General features: G+C 41.4%; 3 protein-coding genes and 1 long non-coding RNA gene across 6 annotated transcripts; 2 read left to right on the top strand and 2 right to left on the bottom strand.

Moving 5' to 3' along the window:
* Positions 1 to 711: 711 nt before the first annotated feature.
* On the top strand, positions 712 to 6,060 carry tdp1 (tyrosyl-DNA phosphodiesterase 1). 3 transcript variants are annotated; one of them, XM_019866736.1, is made up of 16 exons: positions 712 to 1,001; positions 1,591 to 2,183; positions 2,277 to 2,320; positions 2,604 to 2,659; positions 2,747 to 2,843; positions 3,064 to 3,098; positions 3,200 to 3,292; positions 3,371 to 3,541; positions 3,851 to 3,929; positions 4,029 to 4,205; positions 4,746 to 4,794; positions 4,875 to 4,941; positions 5,024 to 5,131; positions 5,276 to 5,378; positions 5,481 to 5,586; positions 5,683 to 6,060. In XM_019866736.1, the coding sequence occupies exons 2-16, from the start codon at positions 1,607 to 1,609 to the stop codon at positions 5,754 to 5,756; spliced, it is 1,836 nt and encodes a 611-aa protein (XP_019722295.1). In that variant the 5' UTR covers positions 712 to 1,001; positions 1,591 to 1,606; the 3' UTR covers positions 5,757 to 6,060. The 3 variants fall into 3 exon arrangements, with proteins under 3 accessions (XP_019722295.1, XP_019722294.1, XP_019722293.1); XM_019866735.1 differs by having other exon boundaries at positions 713 to 1,001; positions 1,605 to 2,183; XM_019866734.1 differs by having other exon boundaries at positions 713 to 1,001; positions 1,588 to 2,183.
* LOC109513968 (uncharacterized) lies at positions 3,732 to 7,287 on the bottom strand. The gene is made up of 3 exons (XR_002167903.1): positions 7,224 to 7,287; positions 4,011 to 4,235; positions 3,732 to 3,914 (listed from the first exon to the last, which is right to left on the bottom strand). It is a non-coding gene; the product is annotated as an uncharacterized LOC109513968 (long non-coding RNA).
* slc7a6os (solute carrier family 7 member 6 opposite strand) lies at positions 6,805 to 10,413 on the top strand. Its single transcript, XM_019866738.1, has 5 exons — positions 6,805 to 7,058; positions 8,021 to 8,380; positions 8,891 to 9,115; positions 9,197 to 9,332; positions 9,977 to 10,413. The coding sequence occupies exons 1-5, from the start codon at positions 6,870 to 6,872 to the stop codon at positions 10,129 to 10,131; spliced, it is 1,065 nt and encodes a 354-aa protein (XP_019722297.1). The 5' UTR covers positions 6,805 to 6,869; the 3' UTR covers positions 10,132 to 10,413.
* A 724-nt stretch (positions 10,414 to 11,137) lies between these two features.
* Positions 11,138 to 18,495, bottom strand: slc7a6 (solute carrier family 7 member 6). The gene is made up of 10 exons (XM_019866546.1): positions 18,388 to 18,495; positions 16,487 to 17,018; positions 15,183 to 15,308; positions 14,166 to 14,310; positions 13,968 to 14,091; positions 13,768 to 13,871; positions 13,597 to 13,693; positions 12,459 to 12,608; positions 12,174 to 12,357; positions 11,138 to 11,621 (listed from the first exon to the last, which is right to left on the bottom strand). The coding sequence occupies exons 2-10, from the start codon at positions 16,938 to 16,940 to the stop codon at positions 11,554 to 11,556; spliced, it is 1,452 nt and encodes a 483-aa protein (XP_019722105.1). The 5' UTR covers positions 16,941 to 17,018; positions 18,388 to 18,495; the 3' UTR covers positions 11,138 to 11,553.
* Between the last annotated feature and the right edge of the window lie 1,734 nt (positions 18,496 to 20,229).

Genomic DNA, 20,229 nt, shown 5'->3' with positions numbered 1-20,229 from the left:
TTCAACAGACATTTGATTAATTTGACGGGTTTTACCCTAAAAATGTTTTGTCTATCTATGTATATCAATATATTAAATTCATTGATCTATTGAAACAGCAGTACAATAGATCAGTGGCAGTTGGTATCATATTCGCCTCACCGTTCTGAGGTAGGGGTGCGAATCCAGGTCTGGCCCTCTTGAATGAAGTTTGCATCATCTCCTGTGTTTAAGTGGGGTCCTTCCAGGTTCTCCAAGGTGCTCCCACGTTCCAAAAACATGCATGGCGGGTTCATTGTAAACTAATTCGACCCTAATAAGAATAATCCATAGAAAATGAATGGATTGATATGATTAATTGGTTAATTATTTCTAATTCGATTCGCAATGAATATTACACAGTATTGTTTTAGCTATCTTAAAATATATATTATTACAACTAGAGTGGAAAATATTCAGAAGCATAAAAATTACAATCTAAAATCCATGCATGAGCTGGAGTCTATCCCAGTTGATTTTGGTAGAGAATTACACAATGAACTGATCATCCGGCAATCCAGATAAAATGTGTTATTGATCACAATAGGGAAATACCGGAGTTGCAAAAGTACAAAAAAGAAACAGTTCATTCACAACGAAGGAGAATTTAGTCATTTTGTGACTCAAAGAAGTAAACAATGAACTTCTGAAGGTGGCAGTTTGGAGTGGCATGTCTAATTATTTAACCTCATCTCCGAATGACCTGGCGTATTTTTCCTTTAAAAAAAATAAACGTGACATTTGAGCACGTTTTCTCACACCTGCCGAAGCTTTTTAAATAGAAATATTTTTGACGAGTTTCTACCCGGATTTATAATTCCGGTGCAAGCACTGACTCGTTTCTTATTCAGAGTTTCTACCCGGATATATATTTTAAGGGCACATTACTATCCCCTGTGCTCCTCACAAATGGAAGTTTTCTTGATTCCGAAATATCTACACCCGCTACGTTGTTAAATCCACACCAGCAGCGTGGCTTAAAGGTAAAACATATATATAAATGTAATTTTATTGCTAATGCAACACCCGCTCCTATCTGTTTCCACCCTTGATAGTCATTTTATGCGATCTGCTTTGCACATCTGTATGTACAATGGAAAGGGTTAAACTGAACAGTAAAAGCGTTGAGAATGGATACTATTTCAGCCAGAACACTGTACTTTATTTTTCGATGTATATATTGCCAGATTAGACGTAGTTCTGTATTTGCATATTTTCTCTTCGAAAACTTGCAAAAAAATAAAAGGAAAAAAATACATTATAACACCATGCCTACTCGATTTTTAAATTCACCTGTAGTTTAATTTTACAGGGTAAAAGTGTATATATTTTAAAAAAGCATGTAAACATTATTTTCCCGATTCGATTTTTTTCTTAATAATTAATAATGCTCTACTGTAATAACTTAACATATTTTAATATTTTGCTTTATTATTTTATATTTAAGATATGCATTATTTAGTGTTTTTTATTTTATTACAAATTATGATAATTGAATATTCATAGTTCTTATTGCAAGTCTCATCATATTAGAGACGAATTAACCCAAAAATATGTTTATGGTTGTAGTAGTTGTGTGTGCGCAGATATGTCTGAGGCAAGCCAACACGGCAAGTGGAGCGTCTCCAGCAGCGAGGAGGACGATGATGAGCTTCCTGCAGTCAGGACGTTGTCCAAGCCCCCTGAAGCGTCCTTGTCAAACTACAGCTCGCTCTCTTCCCCCGTCCCCAAAGTAGAGGCCACCTCCGTGGAGGTGAAACCGGAACCATCTCCAATACCTACGCTCGTAATCGGTTCTGAGGCCAGACAGCAGGCTGCAAAGAACCAAACATACCCCGTCAAGTATGACTCATCTCCGTCTTTAGCTGGGAAAAGGAAGCTGGACGTGTCAGACGGCTCCGGCTGGGCGCTGTCTGACAGCGACGATGATGATGATGCTGCAAAGAAGAATAACCCACCACCAGTGAGGAAGGCTCCGAGTCCCAAACGCAAGAAAGTGGCGGACGAACGCCCTCCCAGCCCCCACGGACGCGTCTACTACGTTGACGAACCCGATGACTTCTTCGAGTCCAGCGTTCCCTGCCTAGATGACATGTTTCGGTTCTACCTCAACAAGGTGACAGGCCTGGACAGGAAGTACAACAGTGGCGCCCTGCACATCAGAGGTAATTGGAAGTCGATCTTGGCTAAAACAGGCAATTCTGCTTTCTTTTACATGTTTTATCTCATGATTAATTGTGCTTCGTTTTCTTCTGCAGACGTCCTCTCACCATTATTTGGCACCTTAAAAGAGTCTGTTCAGGTGAGCTTTCAATCAATGAAGCAAATCATGTGGGTCTATTTCATGTTTTATGATAAAAATCTGTACCCAAGTTACAAATTGTCTCTACTTTTAATAATATGGAGCATTTTCTTCTTAGCATACTCATTTTTAAAAAATCGATTGAAATAGTTTCATTGACTTCAAATTCCAAAACTAGTTATCCATCAGTTTGTCTTGTATTCCTTGATATAATGGGGCAATTACTGTCCATGCTTTTTACAGTCTGAAGAAATGATAACACTTAACCTTTTGTTCGGCACAGTTTAACTACTGCTTCGACCTTGCCTGGATGGTGCAGCAGTATCCTCCAGAGTTCAGGTGAGTTCCCGTCACACAATGATTGCGTCAACGACGGCGACGCTCAGCTGGACCTTTCTGCCATTTTCTCTCTGCATTTTCACTCAGGGATCGTCCCGTACTGATCGTCCATGGGGACAAGCGGGAGGCCAAGGCTCGGCTGGTGCAGCAGGCTCAACCCTTCCCTCACATTCGTTTCTGCCAGGTAGAGCACACTCTTTGAGAAGAAAATCTGAGGTGAGGCCATTGACTTGGGACCAGTCCGTGGGCTACAGATTGTTCATGATCGACTCGTTGGGCACCCCTGCTCTAAAGCATCCAGCGAATCATTGAGTCGCCGTGCTGTGTTTGTTGGCCATCAACGCATTTGAAATAAAGGATTGTTCTTTTCAATATGAGTAATGATGAACGTTTTTGCTTGACAGGCCAAGTTGGACATCGCTTTTGGCACACACCACACGTATGAATGACTCATTATAAGTAGAATTTATTTATTTTTTATTACTGTAGTTTTGCATCCGTAGACACAGTGATTTTACTTTTTGGATTGATTAATTGCAGGAAGATGATGCTGCTGTGGTATGACGAGGGCTTCCGAGTCATCATCCTAACCTCCAACCTCATCCGAGCTGACTGGTACCAGAAGACGCAGGGGTGCTTCCCTTTCACTACTTCTAAAACTTGAACTCATGTCCGAGTGACTGATTCTTAATCCCCCCAATCCTCTACCAGGATGTGGATGAGTCCTCTGTTTCCACGGTTACCAAAAGGCAGCAGCGACACTTGCGGCGAGTCGCCCACCTTTTTCAAGAGGGACCTGCTGGAATATTTGGCATCTTATCGGGCGCCCGAGCTGGAAGAGTGGATCCAGCGGATCAAAGAGCACGACCTCTCGGAGACCAGGCACGTCTTGTTGCGTAAATGCACACGTAGACATGCACGCAAATTTGCAGAGGCCACTATTTGAGGAACAATTTATTTGTTCACGCGGATGACGCAAACCATCAGGGCATCACCATACAGTATCTCATCTGCAGGTGCGCCGTAAAAGAGAAAACGTGAGGGTTTGGGGAGAAACCAACGGAGGCTTTGATACACAGGGTTCTGCGTATTTTTGTCATCACATGAATGTGTGAAACGCCGACGCTCTCTGGTAACGCAGAGACCGATATTATAGGAAAAATGACGTTTATCCAGTCTATGTGTGGTCAGGGTGTATCTGGTGGGCTCCACTCCTGGCAGATATGTGGGGCCAGACATGGAGCGTTGGGGCCACCTGAGGCTCAGGAAGGTAAAAAAAACAAAAAAACGTCATCTTGTGTTAATCTTCATGATTGTCACAACATTGTCTCTCCCTCTCTCTCTCACTTACCCCTCCCCCGGTTTGCAGTTGCTTTACGAGCAGACCACCTGCATCCCTGGCGAGGACCAGTGGCCTGTGGTGGGACAATTCTCCAGCATCGGTTCCATGGGAGTGGACAAAACCAAGTGGCTGGCGGGGGAGTTCCAGCGCACCCTCACCACACTGGGCAAATCGTCTCTTCAGCCCAACCCCCCTATTCACTTGGTATACTTCATCACCAGCATCTAAAATGCACTGTAACATTTACAATCTGAACTTAATTTGACCTTCTCTGTGCGCACATGTCTAATTATTTAACATTTCAATTCTTTTTTGCACAGCTTGTTCTCAAACAAAGAGCTGAATGAAAACATTCAAAACTGGTGTTTCATCTTATTTCCAAAAAGGGCCTCTTCTCTGCCTTTCTGTGACTCTTCCAGTCTTTCTATATCTCCGTTTTACAACCTGTTGATGACACGCTATGACACTCAAAGCTCGGTGGCCACTTCCTTTTGAGAACATCCTCTTTGAAGCCTCACAACAGCAAGACACTGTTGATAAACTGTGAGGCGTCATCTCAAACAAAGTCAAATCAAAGCCAAATCAAATGAAGTTCACGATTAAAGGTGCATTTTCATTTCATTCCGAAATTTCTCCCGACAGCCCAATATCCCTAAATTTGCTTGGAGTAATGTTTGTCAGTGTTCAAATAAAGCCCGACCCTCGAATAATAATTGACACCTCATCATTTGTTTTCTTTTGCAGTTGTATCCATCAGTGGAAGATGTCAGGACAAGTTTGGAAGGCTATCCTGGTGATTTATTTATTTTCTGAGCATTTATTTTGAGATTGTTTTTATTCGAGGTATTTATTGAGAGTCCTTTTGTTCATTAGCCGGCGGCTCGCTCCCCTACAGCATCCAGACAGCGCAGAAGCAACTCTGGCTGCACTCCTACTTTCAGTATGATCTCCCACGTGAATTTATTGCACCAAAGTAAATGATATTTTAATAATATTGAGAGGGTATTTGTGTGTATGTGTAGCCGATGGCAGGCAGATGCAACCGGGCGGACTCACGCCATGCCCCATATCAAGACATACATGAGGGCTTCACCCGATTTCACTCAGCTCGCATGGTTCCTTGTCACCAGGTTGGTGGATAGATGCATTTTGGTCCAATTATTTTGAGGAAAAATTAGGTGTGTATTTTAGGGCATGTGTATATTTTTTCTTTTACGTGGATATGGTTCACATACAATAAAAATGATAATTAATAATTATTCCCATAATTATAGCGCCAACCTGTCCAAAGCAGCGTGGGGGGCTTTGGAGAAGAACAACACACAGGTGATGGTTCGATCCTATGAGCTCGGCGTCCTCTATGTGCCCTCAGCCTTTGTGAGAAAACACACACACACGCGCGCGTATACACACACGATACTGCTCATGCTCAAGTGCATTATTTTGAAAGACAAGACGGTAACCGTCATTTTCTTGCAGAACATGAAGACGTTCCCGGTTCAGAAAAACCCGTTTCCCATCTCGTCGTCATCTTCTGGTTTCCCCGTGCCATTTGATCTACCCCCAACATGCTACACCCCTAACGGTATACATTTTATTACAATGTGTGTGTGTCTGTATGCCATGTCATAAAAATACCTTTCAATGAAGTCATGCTCCTTTTCCCCCCTTTTCTCCACAGATCAACCTTGGATCTGGAACATTCCATACAACAAGGCTCCAGACACACACGGCAACGTTTGGGTTCCGTCCTAAGAATGTGGACACTTAGACTTTTTAATGTTTTATACTTGTCCTTGACACTGTCACATTTCCGTTAATTGTATGCTCTTTTCATATTTTTGTACAATAGATAATAAAATAGTGTGTTAGTTGATCACATGATATCTACCCACATTGGTTTGGTTCTTAACTGCATCTGAATTATGTAAGGGATAAATGTTTAGAATGAAAAATTATTAGTCGTGTTTGTGTGAATGGCTGAATGAGAGGAAGTGATTTTGTGCAGTTTCTAGGTTGTTGCATCATAAAGTTCACGCCATTTACATGTGCCAACCTGCTCAGTCCTGTGTTTACGTGTTTAATGTAAACAAGGTGGTCTTGGTATATTTTTTTAACTTACTTTAGGAAGTAAAGAAATGAGGTAGATAGAAAAGAGGACGTGAGGATCAAAGCAAGGCTGGATCCCTTCCTCCTTTTCACACCATCTCTATTCCTTCCCTGCCATGAGCTTGTTTCCTTCATTCATGCCTTCTCCCTTTTCATAGATCCTTCCTTCTTTCTTTCCTTCCATTACCCATCCCATTTCCTTCAACCTTTCTTTCACTTATCCTACCCACTTTATGCCCTTTCTTCCTCCTTTGTATGCATCCTTGTTTACCCCATGCCTGCATCCTTCCACACATCCTTGTTCCCTTCAAACAAGGCATTGCTGTACACACCCATAACACAGAAGGAAAGTCAAATAGTTGTGGAAATTGTAGTTGAATTTAATCCACAGTATTTAGTCATCTTTGAAAAAAAAATATTGCACTCGAAAAATACTCCCATGTGTTAAAAATGAACCGATACAAACTAAACTAAAACGAAGCATGTGAAAAAAAATAAAAAATGAACCAACCTGGTCGAAAATATAATTAAAACTAATTTAATTTCTAAAAACAATATTCAAAACTAAGTAAAAACAAAGTATGGGACAATGAAAAATCCCAAACTATTACAACCTTGTTGCGTACCACCACAAACTCGCGCGCCCAGCAGATGGGCGGGGCTGCGGACTCTTTTGTGTCACGTGACGTCAAAGAGACAAACACAGACAGTGCCAGACAGGCAAAGCATCGCACGCACGCAGGCAGGCGACAGACAAACATGGAGCCTAATGCCACCATTCTGCGCGTAAAGCGAAAGCGGGGCACAGACCCGGCGGACGCCTTGTTGCTCGCCTGCAAGCGTATCCGACCGGAGACGAACCAGGCTCCCGGCGAGACGGCACCGGAGCCCGGCGAGGCCGACGTAGAGAAGTCAGTGTTCAAACTCGTGGCCACTGTAGCGACACAGGTAAGATGGCCGCGGTGTCGGCTAACGAGCAAAGTGCCCGGTGGCCTTACCACGACGTAAAGAAAAACGCTAAAAGAGCACTTTTAGCAGCCCTAACATGACTTTTGTCTCCTTATCGTCTGCGGAAGACACGTTGACGCCCTTAATGAGGGGTAGCTCTCTTACCCGACGCGCCGCAAGGTTGAGCAGTTATAAGCTGTGCTAGTAACCGTTAGCCGGGAAATCGTACGTCACGTCGACTGACGTCATCGCGCGATAGGAATATGACATAAATGCCGATGATGTTATGTTTGCTTCTGCGCCTCAACAACCAAGTTAAATTAAACTGAACCAAATACTTTTTTTTATTTCTGTGGTCAAAGGGAATGTATTGAATTGAATGATCCTTTTAACCCAGGATGCAATCAATTTTAGCAGTGGTGATGACCAGTATCATGAGATGTTTAAGGCAACAAAAAAATAATCAGTTAGGCACATCAATTAAAAAAGGTGATTAAATATTTGATGTTAAACACTTTGGGTGAGTTGATGCACTTGTTTTAACAGAGCACATTCATACACAAGGCACCTCAACGTGCCTCACACAAAGCAAAGACATTGCACCTGAAATTATTTACAAACACAACAGATTCAGAAGCAGACATTCAGAAGCAAAGCAAAGAAAAACAAAAAAATGCTTTCAAAAATGATGAAAAGTTTGTATATCGCCCTTTGTCATCACACTAAAAGACCGCAGTGTGAAATTGATTAAAAAATGCTTCAAAGGCCTTAAAGATATGGGCCCGGGAACAAAGAAAACACTGAAACATCCGATTTAAAAAAATACATTAAAAGGGTAAAAATAAGAAAAATGCTAGCCAAAACCGTAATGAAGGAAAAGTACAAAAATGAAAACGGACGCTTAAAAAAAAAAAAAAAAAAAAAAAAGACCACCTCATGGTGTCTCCTCTTCCCCCTTTCAGGATGCCCCTGTGCAAACGGAGGTCCGTCAGGCCTTGGCCCGACCCCGCGTGGCGCATGCCCTGCGGCCGTCCGCGAACAGCTCGCAGCGCATTTTCAGCGACCTGCGCAGCGCCAAATTGGGCATCCGGCGTGAGGAGCGTTACCGGATCCTCTCTAGCCACCGCACTACTGCTGGCCTCACGCTACCCACCCACACGCCGAATCACCAGGCGGGCGATGCCGCCACAGTGGCAGCGGTGGAGGTGCAAGAGGAGGAGGAAGATGCGCGGAAACAGGAGAAGTGTTTAGGTCATGGAGAAGTCCAGGTGGTTGATCTCCTGCACGAAGATCTCCCAGACCAGGACAAATCCCTCAGCAAGGTGAGAGGAAGACATTTTGGATGTACACACCTCCATTAAGAAGTTAGGAGGACAGATTTCTAAAAATTTCACATCATGATTCTAGTGAGCAAGAGGATTGGATTGCGTCAATAGGATGACAAGAAATGTGTTAGATTTGCTCATGGCAGTGGACCAAGTCAAAACGTTCCCTATAAGCGGTTGAAGCAAAGCTGTTGTGCAAAGACAATTACAAAAATATCCAACAATACACAAATAGAAGAGTAAAAAATAGTTTGGCGTGAGTGAGTGAGCAAGCGTGTGTTAAATGCACATATAATAGGCTAAGTACCAAAATATTACGAAGAAAGACAATATAATGACATCAAACTTGTAGACAAATATAAAAACATGAAAAACAAACATGAGACAGTAAATATAAAATATGAAGAAAAAATACAATCGATTTTCTTTTTAAGAAGAAAGCTATCGCACAAAACTGTTTTAAAGACATGCAAGCGCACCTTGCAAAATGTTAAACATGCTTTTTAGATCCAAGAGTCAGACGTGATCCTGTGCAACAACACCAAGATGCTACGAGAGCGCCTGTGCATCCACGAGCAGCAGCAGCAACACCGACGTTGGCCACACGACGACGCCAACGAGGAAGGACACGACAGCGACTACGTGTACGATCTCTACTACCAGGAAACCGCCACGCCGGGATGGATCCACGACATCCTGTCTGTCAGGGCCTACGCAGACCACACACAACTGGTATGCATTGCGAGTGTGTATGTATAAGAGGGTGTTAAGAAGGTCTCCTGAAGTCCGGAGTAAGGAATTAGCCGTCATCAGGTTCCCGAGGAGGAGGCTGGCGAGGGTGAGACATATGATGACGAGGATGATGAGAATGAGGAAGACAACTGGAGGAACGACTACCCCGAAGATGAGAGCGATGACGACGACAGCGACAGAGAGGAACGCTACGGGCGTACGTCTTTTTGTTACCGAACCCCCGAACGCCAACACGGTCTTTGCCTCAAATTTCAAAAGCGTTCATCCTATTGCAAGTAATGTCAGTTATTACTTATTAAGTAATGTCAGTTAATGTCATTAATGCTATAGGTACAAATAAATGTGATTCTTTTCCACCATTAAAAGAAGCTAACCACTGTTGTTAAGAGAGATGGGTGAGTACCTTGTTATCGGGCTGATACCAGCTTTGTTTCGAGGTATCGGGTATTGTGAAGGCTGCTGATACCACCCACCAATACAAATGAGTAAAACAGAAAAACATGAAAATACTTTGACAAAAATACCATTATACAAAATATGCACGCACAGACAAAAAGACAAAGGTTAGGAACACAGATTTAATTAGGAAAAAATGGAAACAATGACAACAAAAGATTATATGAAAAATGACAACAACAAAACTCACACAAAAATATCTGGGAAAGAAATTGGCGAAAATTAGTAAGGAAAAATCTCAGCACAAAAATGAAATTCCGACATGCAAGTGACGACTGCTTACGCAGGAAGCGTTGCCAAAAAAAAAAAGCAAAAGCTGGGAAGGGTTGTTTTCATGTTGGCGCCAATTATGCCGCTTACCCGCCCGTTCCTGTTGGGTTGCAGACGACTGGGATGAGGATGACAACGAGGAGGAGCACTTTTCATACCGCAGGAGCTGGCAACGCTACCAGCAAGAGCTGCTGCAACAGCTCGATCACCACCAAAACCACCAGCGGGACCTCGACGACGGCGACACGGACAAGTACGACTCCGACTGAATCCAAATTGGTCCTTTCTATTTTTCTAAGTACATTTGTGCGTATGTGTGTTCGGTATGCTTTGTGCTGTTCGCGTGCAGTGCGTTCAATTGCATATGTGCTCTAGAGTGTTTTGTATACTGTGGAAGTGTGGGGTTGTGTTGTGTTGCGGGACCGACATTTGGGGAGCGTCAATTTTGGTCCACGTTTTTGTTTGTTGAAGTTGAATGTGTTAGAATGCTTGTTGGATATTAATTTGTAAATATGTGTATAACAGATTTGAAAATAAATGTTAAAAGCACTTACTGATGTTGCTGCTTCTTGCGTGAATCCCTTAAAACTACTTTCTTGCAAAACACATTGATTCTTATTTTGGCGTTCATAATGCGCCATACATTTTCAATGGGTGACAGGTCTGGACTGCAGGCAGGCGAGCCTCATACACGCACACGTTTACTACGAAGCCACGCAGTTGTCGTTGAATGCGGTTTGGCATTGTCTTGCAGAAATAAGCAGGGGCATCATTTGGATGGCAACATCTGTTCATAAGTGAAAACCTGTCTGTACCTTTCAGCATTAATGGTGTCTTCTCAGATGTCTGTGTTATGTATGCCATTGGCACTACAACAGCCCCACACCATCCCAGATGCTGCCTTTTAACTTCTGTTCAACTATTTTCTTTATGCGGTTGTTTACAAAGAGGTGAACCTTACCCCATCTTTGCTTGTGAATGACTGAGCAATTACGGGAAGCGACAACCATGGCACCCACCTGTTCCCTGTTCACCTGTGTGACTTTGTAGTGTATTCGATAAAAGATAGGTTGAGCATGGTTTGCAAGTCACTATATTCTGATTTGATTAAACATCCCAAACTCACTCTTATTTACTTTGTTTTTTTTTAGACATGAATTTAGTGTCTCCAATTTTGTTGCCATATTTTCATTCCAAACACATTTTTTTTTTGCAAACCAAAAATTTAGACGATAGCAAAAAATAAATAAAGGAAATACATGTTTTAGGTTGGACAGGGACAATGTTTATATATTATTAAACAATATACCGGTAATACAAGAGTTTTTTTTTCCTCCTCAGCAGTTCCTATTGTGTATGTTGCATCAAAGCGCTCAAAAAGTGCATTTGTCTGGCAGGCATCGTTGAACTTGACCTGAATGAATCCTGAAACCTGTTAACCGTGTCCCACAGGTTACAAAGTTACAAGAACACTATCATTGGATGAGTACACACAGCAAAGAAAACCGCTTGAAGAGAAGCCGCAAGGCAAGTCGTTGGCGTCAATGGTAAATAAATAAAAAGAAGAAACGTAAGTGCACTATTTTCCCGCTTGATTCCGCAAAAGTAGTCAAAGTTTCAACAAGAAGAAGACAGACCTCTTTGTTTCTTGTTTCACCATTATGCATCGGGACTGTGCTGGTGGAGTCTCTTTACTCACTCTTGTCTGACTCGGTGACAACGCAGAAGCACGTGTACTGAGTGCAGCGGGTCACAGAACCTGCACACACAAGCCACATACGATTTTTATCAAAGAACTGAAACACGTGATACTTCAATGGTACCATTTTACTTGAATTTCCCAAAAGTATTTTTCTTGAATTAATTCAATCCCACGTGTGACAGAATGATTGGAAGAAGGACAAATGGAATCAGGATCTAAATAATGATATATTTTTAACTTAAAAAAAAAAAAAACGGCCATTGATTTTTAATGGCTGAAGTCTTTCATATGATTCTCAACGTGCATTTGAAGTGAAAATGGAAAATCCTTCTGTAACTTTTTGTTTGCCAAAACAATTTGTTAAAATGCAAAATAAAGCTTTTATTTGTCCATGAATTCATTAAATCCTGAAATCTCATCAGAAATCATTTGTGTTCACCCAGCGGCACACATTATTCAGCCAGTAGCTGACAAAAGACACTTGAGTGCATACTTGACAAATAAAATGATAGGTTTTCAAAATTTTTGAACCTGATTTTAAATACAGTAATCAGCATAAACACCACAACAAAACCACAGCCAGATGTCTAAAATAACGAGGAAACTCACGCAGCAGCTTGGTGATGACAGGTGGGCGCTTGGACTCGGGCAGGTAAACGCCCAAGAAGTAGACGGGCAACCCCGACAGGGCGATGGCGATGCCGATCAGGGAGTTGAGCGTGTCGCTGTAGAGCGGCACGGCCACCAGGAAAATGGTGCACATGCAGAACACTAGCGGGTACAACAGGCTCAGCTGCGTAACGCGCACACAAAAACATTTTCAATATCATTCCAAACGTTAACAGAAGATGAATTGGGACGTGCGCTGTTAAAGTGAGAGTAACGATGCTTTACCTTGAGCGGTCTGTGTCGTTGCGGTTCCTTCCACCTCAGGTAGATCTGTCCCACGATGGACAAGCCCATGAAGAACCAGTAGCTGAAGCTGTAGTAGTTGATGAGCTGGAAGACATCCTCCACCGTCAAGTAGATCAGCGACATCAAGCACTGGAAGCAACAAATCTCCCATCACATCATTTTATCGTTGCTGTCCCGCCGCACCCGCGCCTCCAAAAATCCCCTAATGTCTGAAGTAGATTGGATGAGAATTGTGGTGGCTAAAAGCTATCCTTGAACTAACCAGCCTGAGCTCTGACAAGAAAAGCATACAGTCCCATCCAAAAGTATTGGGATGGCAAGGTCTATCCGTTTGTTTTTATTGTATAGTGAACATTTTTTGGCTTTCAGATCCATCCATTTTCTGCCGCTTATCCAGGGTCGGGTCCCGGGGGCAGCAGCTTTAGCAGGGAAGCCCACACTTCTCTCTCCCCAGCCACTTCTTCCAGCTCTTCCCGGGTAATCCCGAGGCGTTCCCCAGGCCAGCTGGGTGACATAGTCTCTCCAGCGTCTGCTGGGTCGTCCCCGAGGCCGCCTGCCGGTGGGACATGCCCGGAACACCTCACCAGGGAGGCGTCCAGGAGGCATCCTAATCAGATGCCCAAGCCACCTCATCTGGCTACTCTCGATCAAAAGATGAATCATCAGGCAAATTTATTTCAGGCTATTTAGAACTGAAGGTGTTCAACAACTCAACCTATTGTTGAAGCCAGCCTCTTTTTCTAGTGAGCTAAAGTAATGGAACAGACATTATTTATGAAATCAAGTGAATTTCATTAATTTTGGTTGTCATAACGCTTATTTACTCTTCAGTAAACAACAAAAACAAAGGAATTGATCTTGCGTTCCAAAATTTTTTTGGGTGGGGGGTGGGGGGCTATGCTGATTTGTTCTTTGGCTACTTGACCATGACCACCTGAGTTAAGATATCCTTGAAAGATAAAGAATCTCTCTTTGTCTGAACCAGATTGAAAAAGAAATCCTTATTTTTTTTTCTGGCAAATTGGTTCAAAATGGTGATGGCTAGAGCACTGACTAGAAAATTCAGGTAGAATAGAAAATTCAGGTAGAATAGAAAAGAGTGGTGCATGTTGCCTACGTTGAAGATGAGAGCGGGGATGGGAGTGAATCTCTCCGTGTGGATCATGGACAGGGCGTCGGGAAGGTGGCCCTCACGGGAACCCACAAAAAATAACCTGCGCAGACACACAACCAGCAAACATGGTGGATGTGACACCAAGACAGTAAAAAGCGCTGAATCGAACGCTACCTGGACGCGGCAATGATGGAGGCGTTGAGGCCACCGTAGCAGGACAGTGCCACGGCGATGGGGATGGTCCAGCTCATCATGCCTAACGCGTGGTCTGCAAAAGTCTCAACACACGACGGGAATTCCCTCACGTTTGAATCAGGTCAGTCCAACTGGCTCGAGCATTGATTAGAAACCCGATTTGATAAATTGTGCCTTACCACGGCCACGGCGTCACTTGCCAATATGGCGCTCATGTCCAGCACGGCGTAGTAGGCCACGTTGGTGAGTATGTAGATGGTGGTGACGATGGGCATGGAGATGGCGATGGCCAGAGGAAGGTTCCTGTGAAAAAGCTGATGAGAATCACACTGCTCCCATCCAGTGGCAGGAAAGTTAAATTTAAAAAAGGGACCAACCTTTCGGGGTCTTTGATCTCCTCAGTGACAAAGTTGAGAGTGTCCCAGCCTGAGTAGGAAAAGAGGGCCGAATAGAGCGCCAGAGCGATGTTGCCGGCGTCTGTGGTGGAGCCTTGGAAGGACGACTCGAAGTTGCCAGTGTAACCTGACCAACAGAAAAGCAAACCTTTTATTGATTTATTTTTGACCCATTTTTTTTTCATTCAATTTTTTTGTCTCATATTTTGTAACTGCGTCTGATATCCTTTTTTTTTTTTTTTTTGTTTTTTTTTTTTTTTGTTTTTTTTTTTTTTTGTTTTTTTTTTTTTTTGTTTTTTTTTTTTTTTGTTTTTTTTTTTTTTTGTTTTTTTTTTTTTTTGTTTTTTTTTTTTTTTGTTTTTTTTTTTTTTTGTTTTTTTTTTTTTTTGTTTTTTTTTTTTTTTGTTTTTTTTTTTTTTTGTTTTTTTTTTTTTTTGTTTTTTTTTTTTTTTGTTTTTTTTTTTTTTTGTTTTTTTTTTTTTTTGTTTTTTTTTTTTTTTGTTTTTTTTTTTTTTTGTTTCTCATATTTTTGCCTTATTTTTTTCCCTAAATATTTGTGCATTTTTTTTTTGTCCTCAAAAATATCATAATATTTGTGTGTTTTTGATTTCGGTGTGATTTGGTCTTGAAATTTTTGAATGATTTGCCCTTCATTTTGAATTTCCTCATTTTTCCTGATATTGTATCTCAGTATTATTTTTGTGAAATGTATTTTCCCGATAATATTTGGGCATGTTTGGCCAAAATATTTGTAACTTTAAAAATCAAATATTTAGTATTTTTATACCGTTTTTTTTCAAATAGCTTTTTTTCCAAATAATTGTGTATTTTTTGTACTCTGTTATATTTTTCCGAAAGGGGGGTACAGTATTTCGTTTGTGTCTCATATTTTTGGCGCATATTTTACATGATGTTTTCATTTTTCTTTCCAATTCCAACCGATTTTTTTCATCACAGATTTGTGTTTTTTGTTTGGTTCCATTTTTGTCTTTGGCTCACCTTGGAACAACTTGACAATGCCTGTGATGATGATGACGATGAGGGCGGCGACCTTGGCGTAGGTGAACAGGTCCTGCACGCGGGTGCCCCATTTCACATAAGCCGAATTGATGAAGGTGAGGAGGCCTGAGGAGACACACGCAAGCAAACACAAGCTGGAGGGGATGTCATTACTTTTTAAAGGGGAAGTCAAGTAAAAAATGTATTTATAATAATAGGTTGTATGTGCCACCACTGTTCTAAACACGGAAGTTTGACTAATATTGTAATCGTGAATGAATAATTAAAATCCTGCGGCTTTCATCCATCTCAGTGGGCGGCCATTTTGCCTTGCACTGACGATTATTTGATCCCTTGGGCACTGTGATGTCATTTTCAATCAACAAGTGTCAGTCAGGCAAAATGGCAGTTGCCCGAGACGGATGAAAATGTATGGATATTTCTGCCGAGTGCATATTCCACAAACACAATTATTAACTTTTCAAGCGCGGTTGATGCGAAATGTTGTCAACGGAAGAGCTCCAATGACGGCAATTGCCATCAACATTTTTCTACAGGAATGGGTGGAGAAAAGTCATGGTTGACTTGTTTGGTTTGATCAGAAAGCTCAGAAAGTAAACAGAAAAAAATAGTATGGCCAGCGGGTGGCAGCATTAGGTCAAATTTCAGATAAGATCACCGTGTATCAAAACCACGCTTTGACGCTCGCGAACATCGCGGACCTCTGGAAATTCGGCCTTTGAAAGCAGTTTGCAATTGATCAAAGTGAGTGTCACGTTAAATCTACTACAAAATGTAAAATTGTTACACTGCTGAATATTTATCAAAACATTATTGTATCATCAAAAGCACAACATTTCGTTATTGTTGAGGTATTTTATAGAAAGCAAAAATTATGAGCATTAAAGTAATTGTGTATAAAATGTGTTTTCACAAAAAGCATGTTTTATATATTTTTTGGTCCAAGATAGGTTGAAACCAACCCATGCTATACTGAAAATGGAATAAGATATCAACAAACTTTTTTGTGTGTAATGAAAGTATAGTCTGATCTTTTATTTCGTGGGTGTTTCTGTGTTTATATAGTCATAAAACATAATATTCTATTTTATGAGCCTTGGAAGATAAATAAGAACGCTCTAAATTGGCTGTCACTCAAGAGGTTCTCTATGCCATGTTTAGACTAGTGGGGGTGCATAGAACATATTAGAAAGAAAACCTCCCCTGGAAAGCGGCCGGCTGAAGTCTCGGTTACCAAGTGCACAGCCTGCTACCGTTATTAGATGAGCGGCCGGCACACGTACATATGCATGCGGCGGCGATGAGGCGTGAGGCGGCGTAGGGCGGCTCGCACGTGGGGAATAGAGGTTGCACCAGGTAGTTGGCGAAGGTGATGGCGATGACGGCCTGGCTGGTGGGCTCGATGATCAGCAGGCTGGTCCACAGGCGCACGAAGGCCAGGAAGCCACCGAAGGACTCCAGGATGTACGCGTACGACGCCCCCGACTTGGTGATGGTGGTGCCCAGCTCGGCATAGCACAGCGCTCCCACCACCGAGAACAGACCACCGGCCGCCCAGATGACCAGCGACAAACCGTAGGAAGCGCTGTAGAAGAGCACGCCTTTGGGGGACACGAAGATGCCTGATCCAATCATGTTGCCCACGATGAGGCTGACACCATTCAGGAGGGAGATCTCCTTCTTCAACTGCATGCTCTCCTTGGGGGGCCCCGCCAATGCGCCGTTAATTGACGTCATTGTGGAGGCTTCCTGGTCCAACTTGATGGCGCTGGCTGGGGTCAGTTGAGGTTCAGCGGTGGTGACCTCTGCAGGGAGCTGTTGGATACACGTCAGTGATGATAACCGTAGAACAGGAAATGGAACTTTATGGGAAGTACAGTTAATGTGGCATATATAAAGTGTAATTAATAACTGTATGCACTGTAATCTTTGGTGTTTGAAGTTTGCTTTTGCGTGACGACTGAGGTGGAATCTGTTAGTTTGCATTTCAGCATCTGGGCATGAATTGTAGCAACAGCAGCTCCTAGTGTGTGCTTCCATTTCTCATGAGTTGATTCTGTCCTGTTCAATAAAGTGCTGAAAGTGCATTGGAAAATGTGACTCTCCTTGCCCACATTTGAGGGCATTACACTGCCTTGATGATTCAATTTTTTTTACTTCACCCAAGTCAATTTACCACTGTATAGAATAATCCGGAGCATATTTTTGACACATTATTCACAAATTCAACACTTGAGATCTTTTTTTTCTGTGAAATATAACCCCAGTGCTTCCACCACAAGGTCATTGCAGATTGCGCCATAAAAGGAGAACGCCTCTGTTCAGTGGAACCTCACTACTGGAAATGCTTGTCACACAGGTGTGTAACAAGAATCAAGTGGAGGTCACAGAGTTTGTGTAGCACTCCCAAAAAGGCAACACACACACAATGTAAAAATATTAATGACTCCTATTTAAAAATATCGCTAAAACACCTGGCACCAATGGTGTAGGCCTCAGGAAACATACATCATCATTTGCAAACATTCTGTAAATAATTTCGTTCTGTGACAGTGAAATGAAATAAAAAGCAAAATATGTGTTTAATAACGTTTTCCATACATTTTTCTTCCGATAAATTACATTAAAGTAGCCACCATGATGGAGGTTGGGGGCGATCCTTTTCTAATGTTACAGCCAGTGATGCCGTGTGAGCTCATTCTCGATGACGATTCGACACCAATTATTAAAAAGATTATTTTTATTTTATGACTGATATAATATTTTGGTATTCATTCTCAGATATAAACTCAACGAAAGGACAGTTTTTACATATGCCGGCATCTGTTACTGACACACCAGGAAGAACAAAGTTATCGTTAATCACAGCTTCTTCCACACTTTACTTTCAAAATAAAGCACTGAAAGGCGGTACAAATAACATTTAGTTCAAAAAGATGGATAATAATGTGCTTTATTTTGTAATTAATCTTTTTAGACACCCAAGGACCTCTGGCGTTACTACAATTGACGGCCAGGAGCGGAATTGAGTTCGCGCTTTGTCCCACACTGAAAAAACGGCCCATGCCACCCTCCCCCTTACGAAAATTTGCTAAAAACGACCCCTGCGTGTGTGCGCGTGAGTGTGTGTGTGTTAAAATAAAAAATTAAAAAAAAGACTATCATGTATGGGTCCCGTTAGTACCTGAGCGACCTCCTACTCCAAATGAAGTCTGACAGCCGGCGTCCGCAGAGTTCGAGTGCATCACTACCGGCACCTGGAGGCAACTGGTTTGCAGCGATACTGTGACGTCATCGCGTATCGTTGAGTGACGATCAGGCAGACACTTGCCATTATTTTAATGTATTTCATACCAAACCGACATAAAGTGGATGGATTTTTTTCTATTATGTTTTTATATTTGATACAGAGCAGTATGAAGTAAAGTAGGCGCGGCGATGGAAAAAATAAAAAAATAAAACAAACAACGAAATATTTTTGTGTAAATAAAATTGAATAACGATTATTTTGAATACATTCAATAAAAGCTGTTCAGCATTATTTTGAATAATTATAATTTATTTCATGATCACCAATTTTTTTATTGTATTAAAGTCAACCCTTCCCCCAACTATATTTATAGCTAGACGGTTAAAATAATGTATTTTTAGTAATACATTTTATTTCACAAATATATTCAAATCATTAAACAGAGAAATATACATATTAAACATAAAATAATTGGTCATTTGGGCAGTTGCGGTTGAGGTCTGCCTGGCTACAGGCAACAACTTCATCAATGGCTAAAATAATAATGATAATAAACATTTGCAATAATAAATTCACAAATTATTTTTCATCAAATCAAAATTTTAAAATATGAATAAAAAGTTCAAGCAAATATTCAAGATGTAATAAAATATAATGAAATATACAAGTAATTGACAACATTAAGAATATAGTACTGTATTACAAATTAGATTAAGAAATTCTTATACTATTCCAGTACATAGCATGAAATATGAGTTGCTCATCATGCTTTGGTGGAGCTGAGGAGGTCAAACTGGTGAGAATGTTCTCCTTGTCAGCACTCTGCCAGTCAAAAACAAGACAAGAATCCGAATAATGCTTACTATTTGACCCCCTAAAAATGGCTATGTGTGGATGTATCCTGGAACTGTGTCCGCATTTTTTTTTACCGACTGACTGAGTGAATATATAGTATTGCATAAAAGATAGCTGCTACTACCATGTGAAGAAAAGGCAAATAATTAGAGTAGTCCTGCAATGATCAAGGTTGCCAAGTAATGGCGGTCATTGCAATTATAACGCTGGTGCAAAGTGTCACAGGTGGTGCAAAACACTGTGTTAGCATCCACTTATCAAGCCCAGGACCATTTTGCACTCAAAGTTGCTCTTCAGGTCACAGTCAGGTGACTTGGAAGCCTTGGCAGCCATCATGTGTGTGCTTGTGAGAGTTAGGGGTTAGTTTTATCACAGCATGTCCGCTATACTTGACAGTGTAGATAAAGTGGGGGGTAAAAATAACATACACTTAAGTTCGCTCAGAGGTTGCTGTCAAGTCAGCAATGTCAGTGACAATTCCAGGAAGCAAGATCAACTTTTATACTTCATAGGAAACACAATTGTGACAAGCACCACACTTTCATGAGTGTTTGTAGTCTTCAAAATGATTTATTTTCACGCTCCATTTACTGTACATCCAACAACAACAAAAACAAATATACACAACAACAACCTGAATAACAATAGCGTAGCGAATACAGAGACAAAAAAGTGCAAACATCAAAGTAGCTAATAATTCACTTAGTTGCTGGTAGGTCACATTAATTTCAATGTAAAATCAGGATTTAAAAAAACAACACTTCTGTCACTTTTACAAGTCAAAACAAGACTTTTCAACATAATCTCTTTCTTATGTCATGGTTCATAATTAACGGTTGGAAAAGTTAAAAAAAAAAAAAGTGAGAGGGACAAATACAATAAAAACGCTAGACAAATACGTCTTCTTTCTGCTGGGCTTTC

The sequence above is a fragment of the Hippocampus comes genome, unplaced genomic scaffold (assembly GCF_001891065.2).
Source record: "Hippocampus comes isolate QL1 unplaced genomic scaffold, H_comes_QL1_v1.1 scaffold82, whole genome shotgun sequence".
Lineage (NCBI taxonomy): Eukaryota > Metazoa > Chordata > Actinopteri > Syngnathiformes > Syngnathidae > Hippocampus > Hippocampus comes.
This window is presented reverse-complemented; position numbering and strand designations above follow the sequence as displayed.

What these genes read in the sequence shown, in the direction of transcription:
- slc7a6os (XM_019866738.1), top strand. Translation starts at nt 6,870, where the DNA reads ATGGAGCCTAATGCCACCATTCTGCGCGTAAAGCGAAAGCGGGGCACA. An exon ending in AGGACAAATCCCTCAGCAAG is followed by an intron (nt 8,381 to 8,890) that starts GTGAGAGGAAGA and finishes CATGCTTTTTAG; the next exon opens with ATCCAAGAGTCAGACGTGAT. An exon ending in ACGCAGACCACACACAACTG is followed by an intron (nt 9,116 to 9,196) that starts GTATGCATTGCG and finishes AGCCGTCATCAG; the next exon opens with GTTCCCGAGGAGGAGGCTGG.
- tdp1 (XM_019866736.1), top strand. Translation starts at nt 1,607, where the DNA reads ATGTCTGAGGCAAGCCAACACGGCAAGTGGAGCGTCTCCAGCAGCGAG. An exon ending in CCTTAAAAGAGTCTGTTCAG is followed by an intron (nt 2,321 to 2,603) that starts GTGAGCTTTCAA and finishes TGTTCGGCACAG; the next exon opens with TTTAACTACTGCTTCGACCT. An exon ending in GCTTTTGGCACACACCACAC is followed by an intron (nt 3,099 to 3,199) that starts GTATGAATGACT and finishes GATTAATTGCAG; the next exon opens with GAAGATGATGCTGCTGTGGT.
- slc7a6 (XM_019866546.1), bottom strand. Translation starts at nt 16,940, where the DNA reads ATGACGTCAATTAACGGCGCATTGGCGGGGCCCCCCAAGGAGAGCATG. An exon ending in CAAGTGACGCCGTGGCCGTG is followed by an intron (nt 13,872 to 13,967) that starts GTAAGGCACAAT and finishes TCGTGTGTTGAG; the next exon opens with ACTTTTGCAGACCACGCGTT. An exon ending in TCCATCATTGCCGCGTCCAG is followed by an intron (nt 13,694 to 13,767) that starts GTAGCGTTCGAT and finishes GTGTCTGCGCAG; the next exon opens with GTTATTTTTTGTGGGTTCCC.